This window comes from Petromyzon marinus, chromosome 50, assembly GCF_048934315.1.
Source record: "Petromyzon marinus isolate PM22_M1 ecotype Great Lakes invasive population chromosome 50, UKy_Petmar_22M1.pri1.0, whole genome shotgun sequence".
In the NCBI taxonomy this organism is placed as follows: domain Eukaryota; kingdom Metazoa; phylum Chordata; class Hyperoartia; order Petromyzontiformes; family Petromyzontidae; genus Petromyzon; species Petromyzon marinus.
The window spans coordinates 649,997-665,626 of NC_133716.1; the positions used below are offsets into that span (position 1 = coordinate 649,997).

A 15,630-nucleotide genomic window follows, 5' to 3' on the forward strand; every position below is an offset into this window, starting at 1 on the left:
CCAGGTGAGCAGTCAAGGGACTAGGGATGAGTCTTATTGGCAAGGGTGACCTGCGGCATTAGTATGGCAGTAGGGTGCGATGATTGCTATGTACAGTCCCAATTGAGTAATACATATTTTTGCCTGTGGAGTAATGATCACCACACTGGACTTGGAACCTAGAGTTCCACCGGTTTTGTCTGCCTGCGTGGCAGTATAAATGCGTACAGCTGGTTTATAAAGGGGTGCACCACAGTTAGTTGATCGGCATATCGCGTGCGGTGGGGTAGAGTGTGGGCACTTGCACTTCTACCAAGATGTCTGGATAGCGAGGACGAGTTGGCCCTATACCTTTCAGAGAGCTTCTTTAGAATTCCTTCGAGTAGAGGGCCTACTGCCAGCAGTAACGTGATTAGGACATTGCAGGGCTGCTCCTGTACCTTTACTTACCTTTTACAGTCTCCACGTGAACATTCGTTGTGTGCACAGGGTGTGGTGTGTGTGTCGCAGCCTGTGAGACCTCCAGTGACCTGCCCTTATTCTCATTCGATCGCTCGCAACTCCAGTTCACGCGAGCCCAGTCCGGTCTGCATGTCCATGGCAGAGAGCCTCTGTGTGTGCTTAAATGTCTGCGTGAATGCTGCACACCGGAGGAACGCGCCACCGGCTTGCCGATGTGTCTGGTTCTGAATCCTAATGTTCACTCTCCATCAATGAAACCCCCCCAACTCGAATGCGCTTGCCAGGCCAGGCACATGGCGGTCGCCGTCGCTGTTCGATTAACTCTTATCGTCTGGTTGGCCTCCTTAGCTCGATTGTGATAGTTACACGTCGTTTGCATTCCTCATTAATAATCGATTCTTGGGTGGAGCGGTGATATAGTGGTTAGCTGGGTGTGCCATGAACTTAGCCACCTAAGTTCATGGCACACCATGGCTAACAATCAATGGAGAGCGCTATATGTGAACCGGTCCTGACCTCCCCCCTCCCCTTTACCCACCCGCACTGATCAGAAAACACAAAAGACCAATATGGCATGGGGAGGCCTTCATCTATTGGTGGATTGAGAATGGCTGGAATTTTAAATGATTTTTACATCAGACATATTGGTGCATTGATGGATCATTCACATAATACTCAATAATGAAATTAATTAACCATGACATGCTTATTGAGGCTCATTATGTTTAGAACTGTATCCATTCACTTGCGAATTGAGCAGGGCGCAGCTCGCCGCCGCTACGCCAATTGAGCGATTTAGCCAAGGGCCCGGCGTGAGGTTTGCTCGCGCTGTGGTATTTAATGGTGGCTGCCATTTTTCCGTGACTGAAACTGAGCAAGTATCTGAATAATACTGTCGCCCTCTTCATGCCCTGCTGACATTCTGTCTCTCTCCCTGCTGCAGCTCCCCCCCCACACATGCCATCGCAGCAAGGCCTGCGTCCGTCACGGAAGAAGTAAAGGCGATGAACCGAATCGCGGGACGGCAAGAGCTTGAATTGAGAATCGTTTTTTTTTATGGATCCACAGCGTGTCAAATGGTAAACAATGCAAACGTTAAGCTGCCTGACTTGACTGCGCGGGGGCCTCGTGCCGTTGAGTTGATCCGCTGGGGCTTTTAGGCTTAACGAGACGTATCACGGCAATGAGAAACCAGCTAAAGGGATTAGCACTCAGAGAGTTGGTGGTAATCGAGCAAGAGGCAGCGATGGGAAGCTTTGTTTAAAACTGTGATTGTGTGACCAACACAAGTGACTGATTCGCAAATAATGCACACGGCATTGTCCTTGCATAAACCTTACATGAGCCCTTCAGGAAATTGTGACTCATGACCTTCAGCTTTTCCTATGGACCACTATCTTAAAAACTCAGCAATATAATCGACAGGGCACTTTATGTTTGTACACACGATACAATATACTGGGTGTCAATGAAAGTATATTTTTTGTGTAATAATACAGCAGCAGTGGCACAGAGTTGTTTGCGCACTATGGCTGGGTAAATCCACCTGAGTTTGATTCCCAGCCAAGGCTGCTAACATCAGTGACGAGTGATGTCCGAACCACTTGTCCTGGCCCCCCCCCCCCCCCTCAATTTACAATCTCACACTGACCAGCATGGCGAAGTAGGGACAAACAACCCCCACAATTTACAATCTCACACTGACCAGCATGGTGAAGTATGGACAAACAACCCCCACAATTTACAATCTCACACTGACCAGCATGGCGAAGTAGGGACAAACAACCCCCACAATTTACAATCTCACACTGACCAGCATGGCGAAGTAGGGACAAACAACCCCCACAATTTACAATCTCACACTGACCAGCATGGCGAAGTAGGGACAAAAAACCCCCACAATTTACAATCTCACACTGACCAGCATGGTGAAGTATGGACAAACAACCCCCACAATTCACATGGCATGGGGGGGACCTTTGATTGACGAAGGGGCTGATTACAATTGTAAGATATAATCGGACTGCAGTTTGATAAATGTTTAATACAACTATAGCTAATATAGGCTTGGGAGTGTGAAGACTTAGTCATGAGCCTCATCGCTCTGGAGCTCCACATGTCTGCCCACCGTGGTATTGGCGAGATATTTCGCACGGGTTTTTCAGAGTCCCAGGACTCTCTCAAATACCCTGCATATCCGGCTGTGATTGTTAAAAATGCTTGTGGTCATTGCTATCGAAGGTAGCTCCAGTTATTATATATTTTTTTGGAAACAATTTATTAACATTACATAACACCAACATTTCAACCACACCGTTTAAACCAGTTGCCAAACTCTCATCTTCCCTTAATAATTGTTGAAATTTGGTATGAAAACTCCGAAGAATGTACACGATTCCACGTGCAATCGCTGAAGCTACGCCACTAGCAGGGGTCTGCACACTGTGCCACACTGCAGCGGCACTGGGGTTACTTCCCCATCTAAGAGGATGTGTTCCCCCGACAAATATCTCTAGGAATGCAAATTTGGGAAAATTGGGTCCCCATCCCTATATATTTAACCCCAATGTTTATTTTATTTTTTATAACAAACTGATCTTTGCATATGAAGTTCCAAACCCATGCATTCTTAAACATGTTTGTGAGACACCTGATTGTTTTGCTTTAAGTGGAATTTTTTTTAAAAATCAATTTCCGAAGCAATGTAGCCCAGAACCTCAAATCGATTACCCCTAACCAAAAACCTAAGCCTCACCCTAACCTGGGGTACATTAAAAAATAGTTTGGTTTTGAGTTTATTTTTACCAGGTAAGGCTCACTGAGCTATAGAGCTCTTTTTCAGAAGTGACTGGGTCACAAATGATAGCTCAACGAAGTGGCTTATTACGTGGAAATTTCTAGCAGCCAAATCATCTAAATAATATAATCGTGTGTAAATGTGGTCGGAAAAACTGGAGGACCCGGAGAAAAATCCATGCGACCACGGCGAGAACATGCAAACTCCAAATATACAGGCGTTAGGGTTGGGATCGAACCTATGACCTCCTGTATACTAGGGCTGAACGATGTGGGGAAAGTATCTCATTACGATTTTTCTGACAGATATTACGATTGTGATTTTAATTTTTTTAAGTCAAGCTTCAGTTCAATATTCACTGTGTAATTGATTTAAAACACGTGATGGAGCATTACCACGTGATACCATCACAATATGAACTGCTCCATATATTCTAATGCAAGGATGAGAACTTAAAAGATATGAATTGCTTCCAACATGTATTTATAAAAATCTTTTAATTGAAATAGAACAATCAAACCTAGAACAATTGTTAAGTTAAATAAATACAGTTATAATAATAAAGCAAACAATTCCAATAAGAAAGTAATAGGACTTTTCAAATCGCATCAAATTGCAGTCTTTGTGATTTGTTAATCGCATTGTTTCAAATTGCGATTTCGATTTGAAATCGATTAATCGTTCAGCCCTACTGTATACCAGGCGAGGGAGATAACATCTCGTCAACATGGCGAGGGCAAACATTAATTATCCTGGAACAGATATTGAGGAGAACCAACATTGATGATTCACAATGGTCACTGGTGCTTTGAAGCTATGGGCGAGTTTCTTAATTTCACATTGTCCCACGTAGGTAGCGTGTGTGTGGGGGGGGGGGAACCATTCCCATCCAATTATCCAAGACGAGGGTTGCAGGGAGCACGGAAGAGCGAGGACCCCCCCCGCCCGTCCCTCCCCCCGTGGTGTGAGGTGCACTGCCCTAACACCCACGCTCACCTCTCTCCTCTCCGTGTCACTCTACGGGCAAACGCGCGCTCGCATAGATCCACAATGGAGCTGCTCGTTTATCCATTGTCGCGCCGCGTTAAAGGATTTAAGCTTCACCTCGTCGCTCTCATTTAGGGATTTATCCGCCGATCGTGTCTTACGTCCTACTGCGAATGTACGGAACGGTGCCTTGTGTGTGGGATCCGCAAGCATGCGCGCGTGTGTCTGCAAGCGCACGTGGCAAGCTCACAGATGCACGTAAGCATATGCCGAGTGGTGGCTTTCAGATTCACACGCTGCACGACCGTGCTGCTCGTGAATCTGGGTTTGAGTCTTAGCTATGCACAACACCCGTGGCATTTTCTATCTCCACCAAGGTAGACTTCGCCTGAAAAAAGAGTACCACTCGTGTGGTTCATGTCGGCATTGGTAAAAAGACGAACGTGACTTGGCATACGTTGGTGCCAGTTTCTCTGCCCTTATTTGTCGCTGTGCCAGCCTCGATCGCCGTTTGCTCGCTGCACTGGCCCCGGCAATCTGGGAGTCTGATGGAGGAGATTGTTTTTTAACATGTAGGCTTTCGTGACTAGTATCCATAATATAGGTTTTTGGGTTAGATCGCGTAAATATATATTGTGGAGAAGTCTTAGTGTTTTGTTCCTTATAGGAACGAAACAAATCTGGCTGTCGCCTGATGAAGCTAGTTGTAATTACTGGTGAAACGTCGTACTCAGTTTGTAAATGTTGTGGCTTGGCTCTCCAACACACCGGTGTGCTGTACTAGTGACGAATTGGCATGGTCTGTTTACGTGACAAACCTTACTAGTTGGCTGTGTCACGTGGTGACGGGTTTTAACGACACATATTTACGCGATCTAACCCAAAAACCTCTTTTATGGAGATTGTTTTTAGCTGCTCCTTCTACGAGCTCTGTGTGTGTGCGTGCGTGCTTACATATCAGCGCTGTGCCTTATTCGTGGAGACGGAGAGAACAGTGCAAGAAGCCTTGCCTTCCTTATCACCCCTCTGCTAATATATCCCAATTCATGTTTCTCACAGCCTGTTAACAAACTAGCCGAAGTTGCCCCTGATTATTGATAGGTCTCAGAATCTTAGCAGGGTTCAGCCTGGATAGCGCTTGGGTGGGTGACTCCCATTTGCAAAGGACGGGTTCAATCGGTGTTGTGGGCAGGAGAGGGCGGTGCAGCAACATCTCTTGTTGTCCTCTACGCCTCCTGCACCTTCACCAACGCGCACTGACCAGAGTGGTGAAGTATGGTCAATTATCCTTCACTGTCCACAGAGGCGTGGTAAGCCCGCATCTAGAAGTGAATAGACAGAGTGGACTATACGTGAACATGTTTATGGACATTTACATTATTTTCGGATGAGAAAATTACCAGTGTTTGCCTTATAAGCTATTGGACCAGAGTTATTGGCCTTGTGTCCCTTCTGGTGAAGAGTGTAGCAGGAGTTCGCTGTTGTCGGACTCTTCCTTAGTTTGTTGGCAATTAAGAGAATATGCAGAAACCCACAGGGCTAAGCCAATTGGGTCCCCAGAGGTGGAAAACGCTTTGACAGGATTGAGTTATCTTAGAACGGATCTAAATGCCACTGCAGCTCATGATGCTGTCCAAACAGGGAAGTGCATTGCCAGCAAGAGGAATTCGTTTTGAGGATTTTTTCAGAGGTGAATCGGAGTGAGGTGGGGGGATGGAAGATGGCTATGGGGTACAGACAGAGACGGCTGGACTGAAGGCGCGAAGTCATCGGGAGGCAGAGAGAGAGGACAGCCTTGAACCTGGACGGGAGAAATCTCTGCAGTGCTTACAGCCCCTTAAGCAGAGATGGCCAGTATCTACAGTACATGTAGTTAGAGTATAACATTTGATATTTGTCATTTGCAAGTAATGCTCCGAAATTTCACGCAACTTAAAGCAATTGGTATTTAAAAAAAATCCATATCACCTAAAGTACTCCAGTAATTTGTAACGTGAATGTATTTTTCCTGTCTCGGCCTGCAAGGAGGGAGCTCCCCAGACTGGACGGGGCAGCAACAGTAGCGCGTGTGTGTGCGTGCGTGTGTGTGTGGTGGTGTGTGTGAGTGTGTGTGGTGTGTGTGAGTGTGTGTGTGTGGTGTGTGAGTGTGGTGTGTGTGTGCGTGCGTGTGTGTGCGTGCGTGTGTGTGCGCGTGCGGGCATTATATTTATGCAAATGAAAAAAAAGCACAGGGGCTCAACAGAGATTGAGATTGAATGCTGCCTGCTTGAGGTGCTGGGCGCACCCAGGTGGCCCTGCAGTGGTCATTGCCACTGAACCAGTTCGCCTGGACAAGCTGTCCTATTGGCACGATGGACATCATGTGTTTCCATTTTGTCGTCGTTATTGATTTTTATATTGAATTCATACTAAAAGCTGCCATCATTGTTCGAAACAGAAACATTATCATTTTGGAACTCTCAGAGAGCAGCACGACATCCACTTAATGTCAGTGAATGGCCCCAGGAAGATAGTATCACAGAACTACTTCTGAAGTCTCTTCGCTTGTGAACCTGTTAAGCTCAATGAGCGTTGCACATTTTAGATGTCCTGTTAAGAGTGTTTGTCAAATGTCAGTCACACCAAAAATGCGCTTTCCAAAGAGCTAAAATAAGTTAAATTAAGCGACAAGGTGAATACAAAATTGCGTGTGTAGCCAGGATTTACTTAACTGTGACTATAAATTCGGTATTTGTGAAAACCTGGTTTAATCACGGGTGCATGAAACAACTTTGGTGGAATTTTCTCGTAGCTTATTTAAATTTGGTTTTATAAAGGAGGGAAAATAAGTTTCTCTTTGTGACATCTACAGGATCTCGGTGGTACTGGCGCGCACTCTTCAGTATTAGCCTCCCCAGAGGCTCCCGGCCGCTCGTGCGCACCGCTAATTCTATCTCTTGTCGCTGGCCGATCCCTGCTGGGGGCTGTTTCGCCGGAGCTTGCCGTGTGCTGTGAGAAACAAAATCACGTTCAGGAACCCGTCTCATCACCAGCAGCAGCGGCAGCCGTAGGCCATTGTGTGCCAATTACCCCACATGCGACATTTAAAGAATAAATTACCTTCCACAATTGGGAATTTGGTTGGAAGTGAGTGATGCAAACTGCACTATGAACCCACAAAACCTGAGCTCGATTCCCGGTCACAGGCAACAACGATGGTGGCAAGTTATATTCTGAGCTGTTCCTCAACCCCGCCTACCCACCATCCTGTGCCGACGAGCGTGGTGAAGTAGGGTTAAACAATCTTCCGTGAATGATATGCCTTAAAGGAGACCTGTATCCAGCAGAGCACTGTGTTTATTGTTGTTACAGTAAAATTAATTACACATGTATGTTAAAAGGCATTACATTCAATTGAGTTTCTGTGATCGCCATGCCCAACACTGCAGACTGAGTGTCCTTCGTTTATAGTGGATGGGTCTACAGTGACAAAGGGAAGGCATGGGGGGGTGGGTCAGTAGGAGGGGGGGGGAATGGTGCTAAGAGGGTCTTGTGTCTAGTACAGTCCACCACACCGCCCACCACACCGCCCACCACACAGCCCACCGCACCGCCCACCACACAGCCCACCACACCGCCCACCTCACAGCTCACCACACCGCCCACCCAACAGCCCACCGAACCGCCCACCACACAGCCCACCACACAGCCCACCGCACAGCCCACTGCACCGCCCACCGCACAGCCCACCGAACCGCCCACCACACAGCCCACCGCACCGCCCACCACACAGCCCACCACAGCCCACCACACAGCCCACCGCACCGCCCACCACACAGCCGATTAGCGCGGTTGGTTACCTACGGGACGAAAAAGTTAAATATACATACACAGCATACATACAGCATACACACAGCATACATACAGCATACACACAGCATACACACACACGTATATAGTAGACTGTCTTAGTGACCCATCTTGCTCGACAATTGACAGATTTTTTTCGAGGACTTCACTGTTGTTTGTCTTCCCCCACGGTGGACTGCTTCTGTTGCTGCTTCGCGCAGCGACGCTCCACGGCGTCTCCTCGTGCAGGGAACGCCGCGTCGTTGTGCCTTTTAATTGCGAGATTGTAAACAGTACGAGTTTGCACACGTGGCCTAGAAGTAGTAGTTGTGTTAATATATACGTTGTTAGTGCACTTACACGCTGGTATATCCCCCCCTGCGTTTTAGCATGCGTGAATGAGATTTTACGTTTGGAATAATTAACCGGTTTTCAATGGGTTGGCTCTTTTGTTCTGGTAGAACAGAAGTTGTACAAAGAGCCACTTGATGCTGAATGATATTTTACAACGAGGTGCATACATATTGCACACGGCCATCTCATTCTTCACAGAGTTTTCTGACCAAACACCTATGGGGGTTTAAAAAAAAAAATTACCCCGGGCCAGTTCAATGTATCGAGCTGTCGTTGTAGGACCTGGAACACGAGACGTCGGTTCGCCTCGACATCCAAAGGGAAGCATCCCTCGGGGCTGCTGCTCTACCTCCCTCTTGGCTCCCATTGAGCAACCAAGCTCCATTTACCACCATTCTCACATCCCAAGCAGCAGTGGCTGGCCAGGGCCAATCCCTGCTGCTTAGCTTCCTGAGCTCCAGTGATGTCCGCATCGAGAAGATGAGCACCACCATGATGTTAATCATAATTGTTACGTAAATGTATTCTTGATAAAACAAAACGATTCCATTAAATTAGGTAATATATATGCAGGTATATGGCTTAAAATTATTTGGAAGCACAATGTAAAGTGTATGCAGTGTTTTATTTTTAATTAACATAGTAATTATCCTCATTAGCCAAACTTGGACACACTTGTGTTATTCATTGATATGTTAGCATATTGAATGGTAGATTATTGACTCTGAAATTTTTATTTTGAAAATACCATCACTGAGCCTGAATTATCCTTGCTTAATGAAACCACAGTAGCCTTGGTAATCAAAACGTTGAAGTGGTTGTGCGTTTTTCTCTCTTAAATATGCTCTTGCGTTCTAAGCGCGGTGTTTTGGGCTGAGCTCAGCATGTGGATTGTCTTCTTGCAAGCTTTTGCCATGCACCACTGCAGACATCCTCACCACTACTACAGGCATCCTCACCACTACTACAGACATCCTCACCACTACCTACAACAGGCATCCTCACCACTACTACAGACATCCTCACCACTACTACAGACATCCTCACCACTACTACAGGCATCCTCACCACTACTACAGACATCCTCACCACTCCTGCGAACATCCTCACCACTACTACAGGCATCCTCACCACTACTACAGACATCCTCACCACTACTACAGGCATCCTCACCACTACTACAGACATCCTCACCACTACTACAGACATCCTCACCACTACTACAGGCATCCTCACCACCACTGCAGACATCCTCACCACTACTACAGACATCCTCACCACTACTGCAGACATCCTCACCACTACTACAAACATCCTCACCACTACTACAGACATCCTCACCACTACTACAAACATCCTCACCACTACTACAGGCATCCTCACCACCACTGCAGACATCCTCACCACTACTACAAACATCCTCACCACTACAACAGGCATCCTCACCACTACTACAGACATCCTCACCACTACTACAGGCATCCTCACCACTACTACAGGCATCCTCACCACTACTACAGACATCCTCACCACTACTACAGACATCCTCACCACTACTACAGGCATCCTCACCACTACTACAGGCATCCTCACCACTACTACAGACATCCTCACCACTACTACAGACATCCTCACCACTACTACAAACATCCTCACCACTACTACAGACATCCTCACCACTACTACAGACATCCTCACCACTACTACAGGCATCCTCACCACTGCTACAGACATCCTCACCACTACTACAGACATCCTCACCACTACTACAGGCATCCTCACCACTACTACAGACATCCTCACTACTACTACAGACATCCTCACCACTACTACAGACATCCTCACCACTACTACAGACATCCTCACCACTACTACAAACATCCTCACCACTACTACAGACATCCTCACCACTACTACAAACATCCTCACCACTACTACAGACATCCTCACCACTACTACAGACATCCTCACCACTACTACAAACATCCTCACCACTACTACAGACATCCTCACCACTACTACAGGCATCCTCGCCACTACTACAGGCATCCTCACCACTACTACAGACATCCTCACCACTACTACAGACATCCTCACCACTACTACAGACATCCTCACCACTACTACAGGCATCCTCACCACTACTACAGGCATCCTCACCACTACTACAGACATCCTCACCACTACTACAGACATCCTCACCACTACTACAGGCATCCTCACCACTACTACAGACATCCTCACCACTACTACAGACATCCTCACCACTACTACAGGCATCCTCACCACTACTACAGACATCCTCACCACTACTACAGGCATCCTCACCACTACTACAGGCATCCTCACCACTACTACAGGCATCCTCACCACTACTACAGGCATCCTCACCACTACTACAGGCATCCTCACCACTACTACAGACATCCTCACCACTACTACAGACATCCTCACCACTACTACAGACATCCTCACCACTACTACAGACATCCTCACCACTACTACAGACATCCTCACCACTACTACAGACATCCTCACCACTACTACAGGCATCCTCACCACTACTACAGACATCCTCACCACTACTACAGACATCCTCACCACTACTACAGACATCCTCACCACTACTACAGGCATCCTCACCACTACTACAGACATCCTCACCACTACTACAGGCATCCTCACCACTACTACAGACATCCTCACCACTACAGGCATCCTCACCACTACTACAGACATCCTCACTACTACTACAGGCATCCTCACTACTACTACAGACATCCTCACCACTACTACAGACATCCTCACCACTACAACAGGCATCCTCACCACTACTACAGACATCCTCACCACTACTACAGACATCCTCACCACTACTACAGACATCCTCACCACTACTACAAACATCCTCACCACCACTGCAGACATCCTCACCACTACTACAGACATCCTCACCACTACTACAGGCATCCTCACCACTACTACAGACATCCTCACCACCACTGCAGACATCCTCACCACTACTACAGACATCCTCACCACTACTGCAGACATCCTCACCACTACTACAAACATCCTCACCACTACTACAGGCATCCTCACCACTACTACAAACATCCTCACCACTACTACAGGCATCCTCACCACTACTACAGACATCCTCACCACTACTACAGACATCCTCACCACTACTACAGACATCCTCACCACTACTACAGACATCCTCACCACTACTACAGGCATCCTCACCACTACTACAGACATCCTCACCACTACTACAGACATCCTCACCACTACTACAGGCATCCTCACCACTACTACAGGCATCCTCACCACTACTACAGACATCCTCACCACTACTACAGACATCCTCACCACTACTGCAGACATCCTCACCACTACTACAGACATCCTCACTACTACAGGCATCCTCACCACTACTACAGACATCCTCACCACTACTACAGGCATCCTCACCACTACTACAGGCATCCTCACCACCACTGCGGGCAACCTCACCACTACTGCGGGCATCTTCAGGAGTTGAGTTGAATTGAATGGATGAAGATGCCCACAGTAGTACGTGGAAAAAGCTTACGAGAAGAAATGCTCAACGCAGACTGGAACGCCGCGCTTGGAATTCAAGCGGCCACGAGAATCGGCCCCTTCAAACGCGACCGTTTGATTGAGATACGAAGACCAAAACGTAAATTTGTAGTCACACGTTCGCACTTGTCCTCACAATGCCCTTAAACATTGTACTCTCATAACCTCGGTGTGCATTATGAACGTTTTTACAAATTGATCAAACTGATTTTGCCTGCTTTGGTGGCTTGTATCGTCATTATCTGCATCAGCTGATTGGGGCAGCTCATTTGGTTAAGTCGGCGAGGTTCGTTGTACCACAGCGTTGAGTTTGAATCCTCGTCATGGTCAACTCGGTCCCAGCATCGTCATCATCGTTGCCATCATCAATGTCGTCATGATTATCACCATCATGATCGCAAACGTAATCATTCACCTTCATTCATTCTATGGTTTATAAAATGAGCAGAATCTGTTTAAGATTCTACTTTTTTGGGGAAAATCAACGTAGGTTCGTATGTCCAGCAGGCTGGGCACTGCCTTAACGTGGAATTTCCACCACTTAGCCCGTGACCACCAAACGAGATGAGCAACATCCAATGTTCCTTAGTGTTTGGGGAATTTTATTTTTTATTTGCATTAGGATAATCACATGTTATTGATAATGATATAAGTAATTGTAATTTTATACACGTACAGTACGAGTAATGTGTGTTATCTTTAAATATTGTTAAGTCAGAGCCTCTGATGTTGGAAAACGCAACACTGGTGGTATGAGACTGTAAAGCTGTAATGTCGGAGTGAGCTGCTTCAGCTTAGAGCCCGATTGTCGCAACACGTGGCTGGAGCTGAGAGCCACGATTGAGATCAGTGGCGATCAAGAGCACGCGGCAGCTGCCTTGTCGCTGGTGACATTCAAGGAATGCAGTGGGCTCATCGTGGCGACATCGATACACGCGGCTGATAGGGCCGTGGCGGTAGCGGTCGAGTGTGCAGGCGGTGCAGCTGCACATGGGGCACACGGCCCGAGGTTGTCCGGGTGGCCAGACTGCAAAGAGGGCAAGGGGGGTGGGTCCCTTGTAACTCGAGTTTTTCCACCAGGGCCCATGCCAAGCAGGCTGAGCCACTGGGTAAGGGCATCGTTGTGAAATCCACCTCCTAAAGGGACGAATTGTTGCCGGTCAAGCCAATAAGTTCCAAGTCGTTGCCTTCAAATGTCTCCACCGTCAAACCTCTCCCTCCTTCCATCCGGCTTTAAGTTCGACGTGCACAGAGGCGTGAGCTAGTCGGTGGATTGTTTGTGGTGGGGTAAAGCGTGGGTATACTCACCACCCTTTTTTTCAAGGTTGGGGGGGGAAATTTAAGTTGTACGGTGAAGAGAGGCGCGGAGAGCAGTGGGGTTCACAGCAGTGGGGAGCAGTGTGGTGCACGGAGAGCAGTGGGGTTCACAGAGAACAGTGGGGAGCACGGAGAGCAGTGGGGAGCACGGAGAGCAGTGGGGAGCAGTGGGGTTCACAGAGCAGTGTGGAGCACGGAGAGCAGTGTGGAGCAGTGGGGTTCACAGAGCAGTGTGGAGCACGGAGAGCAGTGGGGAGCAGTGTGGTGCACGGAGAGCAGTGGGGAGCACGGAGAGCAGTGGGGAGCAGTGGGGTTCACAGAGCAGTGTGGAGCACGGAGAGCAGTGTGGAGCAGTGGGGTTCACAGAGCAGTGTGGAGCACGGAGAGCAGTGGGGAGCAGTGTGGTGCACGGAGAGCAGTGGGGAGCAGTGTGGAGCACGGAGAGCAGTGGGGTTCACAGAGCAGTGTGGAGCAGTGGGGTTCACAGAGCAGTGGGATGCACGGCTTGATTCTGGTTGTTAATGAGCGGGCGAGATGAATGCTTTGGGGGAATTAAAGTGTGAGGCTGTGCATTATTTATGATGTTATTATAAAATAAGTGTGACCGCAGTCCCTCTAGTGGCACATACATCTGTCTCCCCCAAGCGGTGAATAAAGGTTCTTTTAAAAATTTACGGGTTTAGATTTGGCTGTGATGCGTTAAGTTGCCTCTATAATTGCTTTTGTATCAAGTGGAGGCAGTTTTGTTCGTGTGTCGGGTTTAAGAAAACTGCAACAATCAATGTATCCGGCTGTAAGTGTGCTTATTTACTGTATTTAAATAAAATGTCATTGAATAATTGCACTTGTGTGTTTATTTTTTTAATGCAGTAATTATAACTTATTTTCCCAGGCATGTATTGCTTCGGATGAGCACACATTTGAGTATGAAGGTTAAATGCGACAAGTCAGGATACACAAGCCTCTGACTCGACAAGACACGTCTTCCAAGAGCCAGTGAGGAAATCAAAGTCGTCACCCGGCAAAACATTTCCCCACCGTCGCAAATGCGATTAATATGGCACAGAACCCGTCAAGGGAAAAGGAACGTGGTCGACATTTACATAGTCATCATCAGCCACGATAAATCCACTGCTGGATGAAGTCATCTCCAAGCCGTCGCCATCTCTCACCATTCTGCGATGTAACAATGCACTCAGCGCCTACTCACCAGAGTGATTATCCATCGCTCCATCTCCTCGCTGGCCGAGTACTCGGAGGCGTTCCATTCCTCGGCTGCCACTCCCGTCCATTCAATGTGTACAGCCCAACTTCCAAAACTACTTCAGAGCCCACCACATTCCAGATATCGGTCTGCGGGTACCCTTGCAGATACCCACGTGAATTGTCAATTGCAGGGCTTAGGGAGGGGGTGCCACGGCCGAGTTGGAGTTTGGAAGCTGTTGTGTACGCGTGCTTGCAGGTGTGTTAATTACTCGATAATTATTTCGATGACGGTTTCCATCGCCGAGTTAATTTTATGTGCAGGAATACACTGGAATAGCTTGGGGTGGGTGGAGAAACTTCAACTGCGAGAGGTGAACACTCATACTCTGCCCTCTTCACCTGTCACAAACCTGCTTGCTGTACTGGCACCACGCACAGAATGTCTCTGCGTGACCTTATAACCCCCATCTTCCAGACGCTGGCATTTGCCCGTGCGTTCCCACGCCTCGCTTCAAGTGCCGGCCCCACAAACACCGTCCAGCAGCTCGCTCAGAGTGTCGTTATACAGAACGGCAGGCAGCACAGAGACCAAAGAATGCCCAAGATTAAGAGACTCCGCTTGAGAGGTCCACAACCACTCAGTCGGGTATTGGGGTGTCACCTGTTGGCCAGGAAGGAAGGGAAGGCCCGAAAACCCGATTTTGGGATTTCACAAGTGCTGATCGTGGAGGTTTGGTGTCAATTTTGCAACAGCTGTTGGATCTGGCAGAAGGATGGGGTGTGGTGGCATTGGTCATAATCACCTCGACATTGAGCTCCAAGATCAAGACGTCATTGTGGCCAGAGTCGTTGGTGCCACCACCGCACCGTCGCTTTGTGCCCTCCACCGAATCCCCACGGTCACCGGACCCAGATAAACCATTCCCGCTGTTGCCTCAGCAGGCCCTCCTCCCATCCTGCACACGTCAAACTGAGCGCAACTTAAAAAAAATATACATATAATTCTGAATCTCCTAAACGATCGCTTGCTGCTGACGCCTGTGATGTAGGTTCAGGAACCCACTTCCTAGCAACTGCCGTTGGTTTCGTGAATG

General features: G+C 47.9%; 1 protein-coding gene across 2 annotated transcripts in view; it reads left to right on the forward strand.

The window, feature by feature from the left end:
- Positions 1–6,629, forward strand: part of LOC116953173 (arrestin domain-containing protein 1-like) — a 113,779-nt gene extending 107,150 nt beyond the window's left edge. For both annotated transcript variants that reach the window (XM_076074733.1, XM_032973101.2), the window contains one exon: positions 1,385–6,629. In XM_076074733.1, coding sequence (XP_075930848.1) covers positions 1,385–1,440 — 56 coding nt within the window. In that variant the 3' untranslated portion in view covers positions 1,441–6,629. The remainder of the gene's footprint in view (positions 1–1,384) is intronic.
- The last annotated feature ends 9,001 nt before the right edge of the window (positions 6,630–15,630 follow it).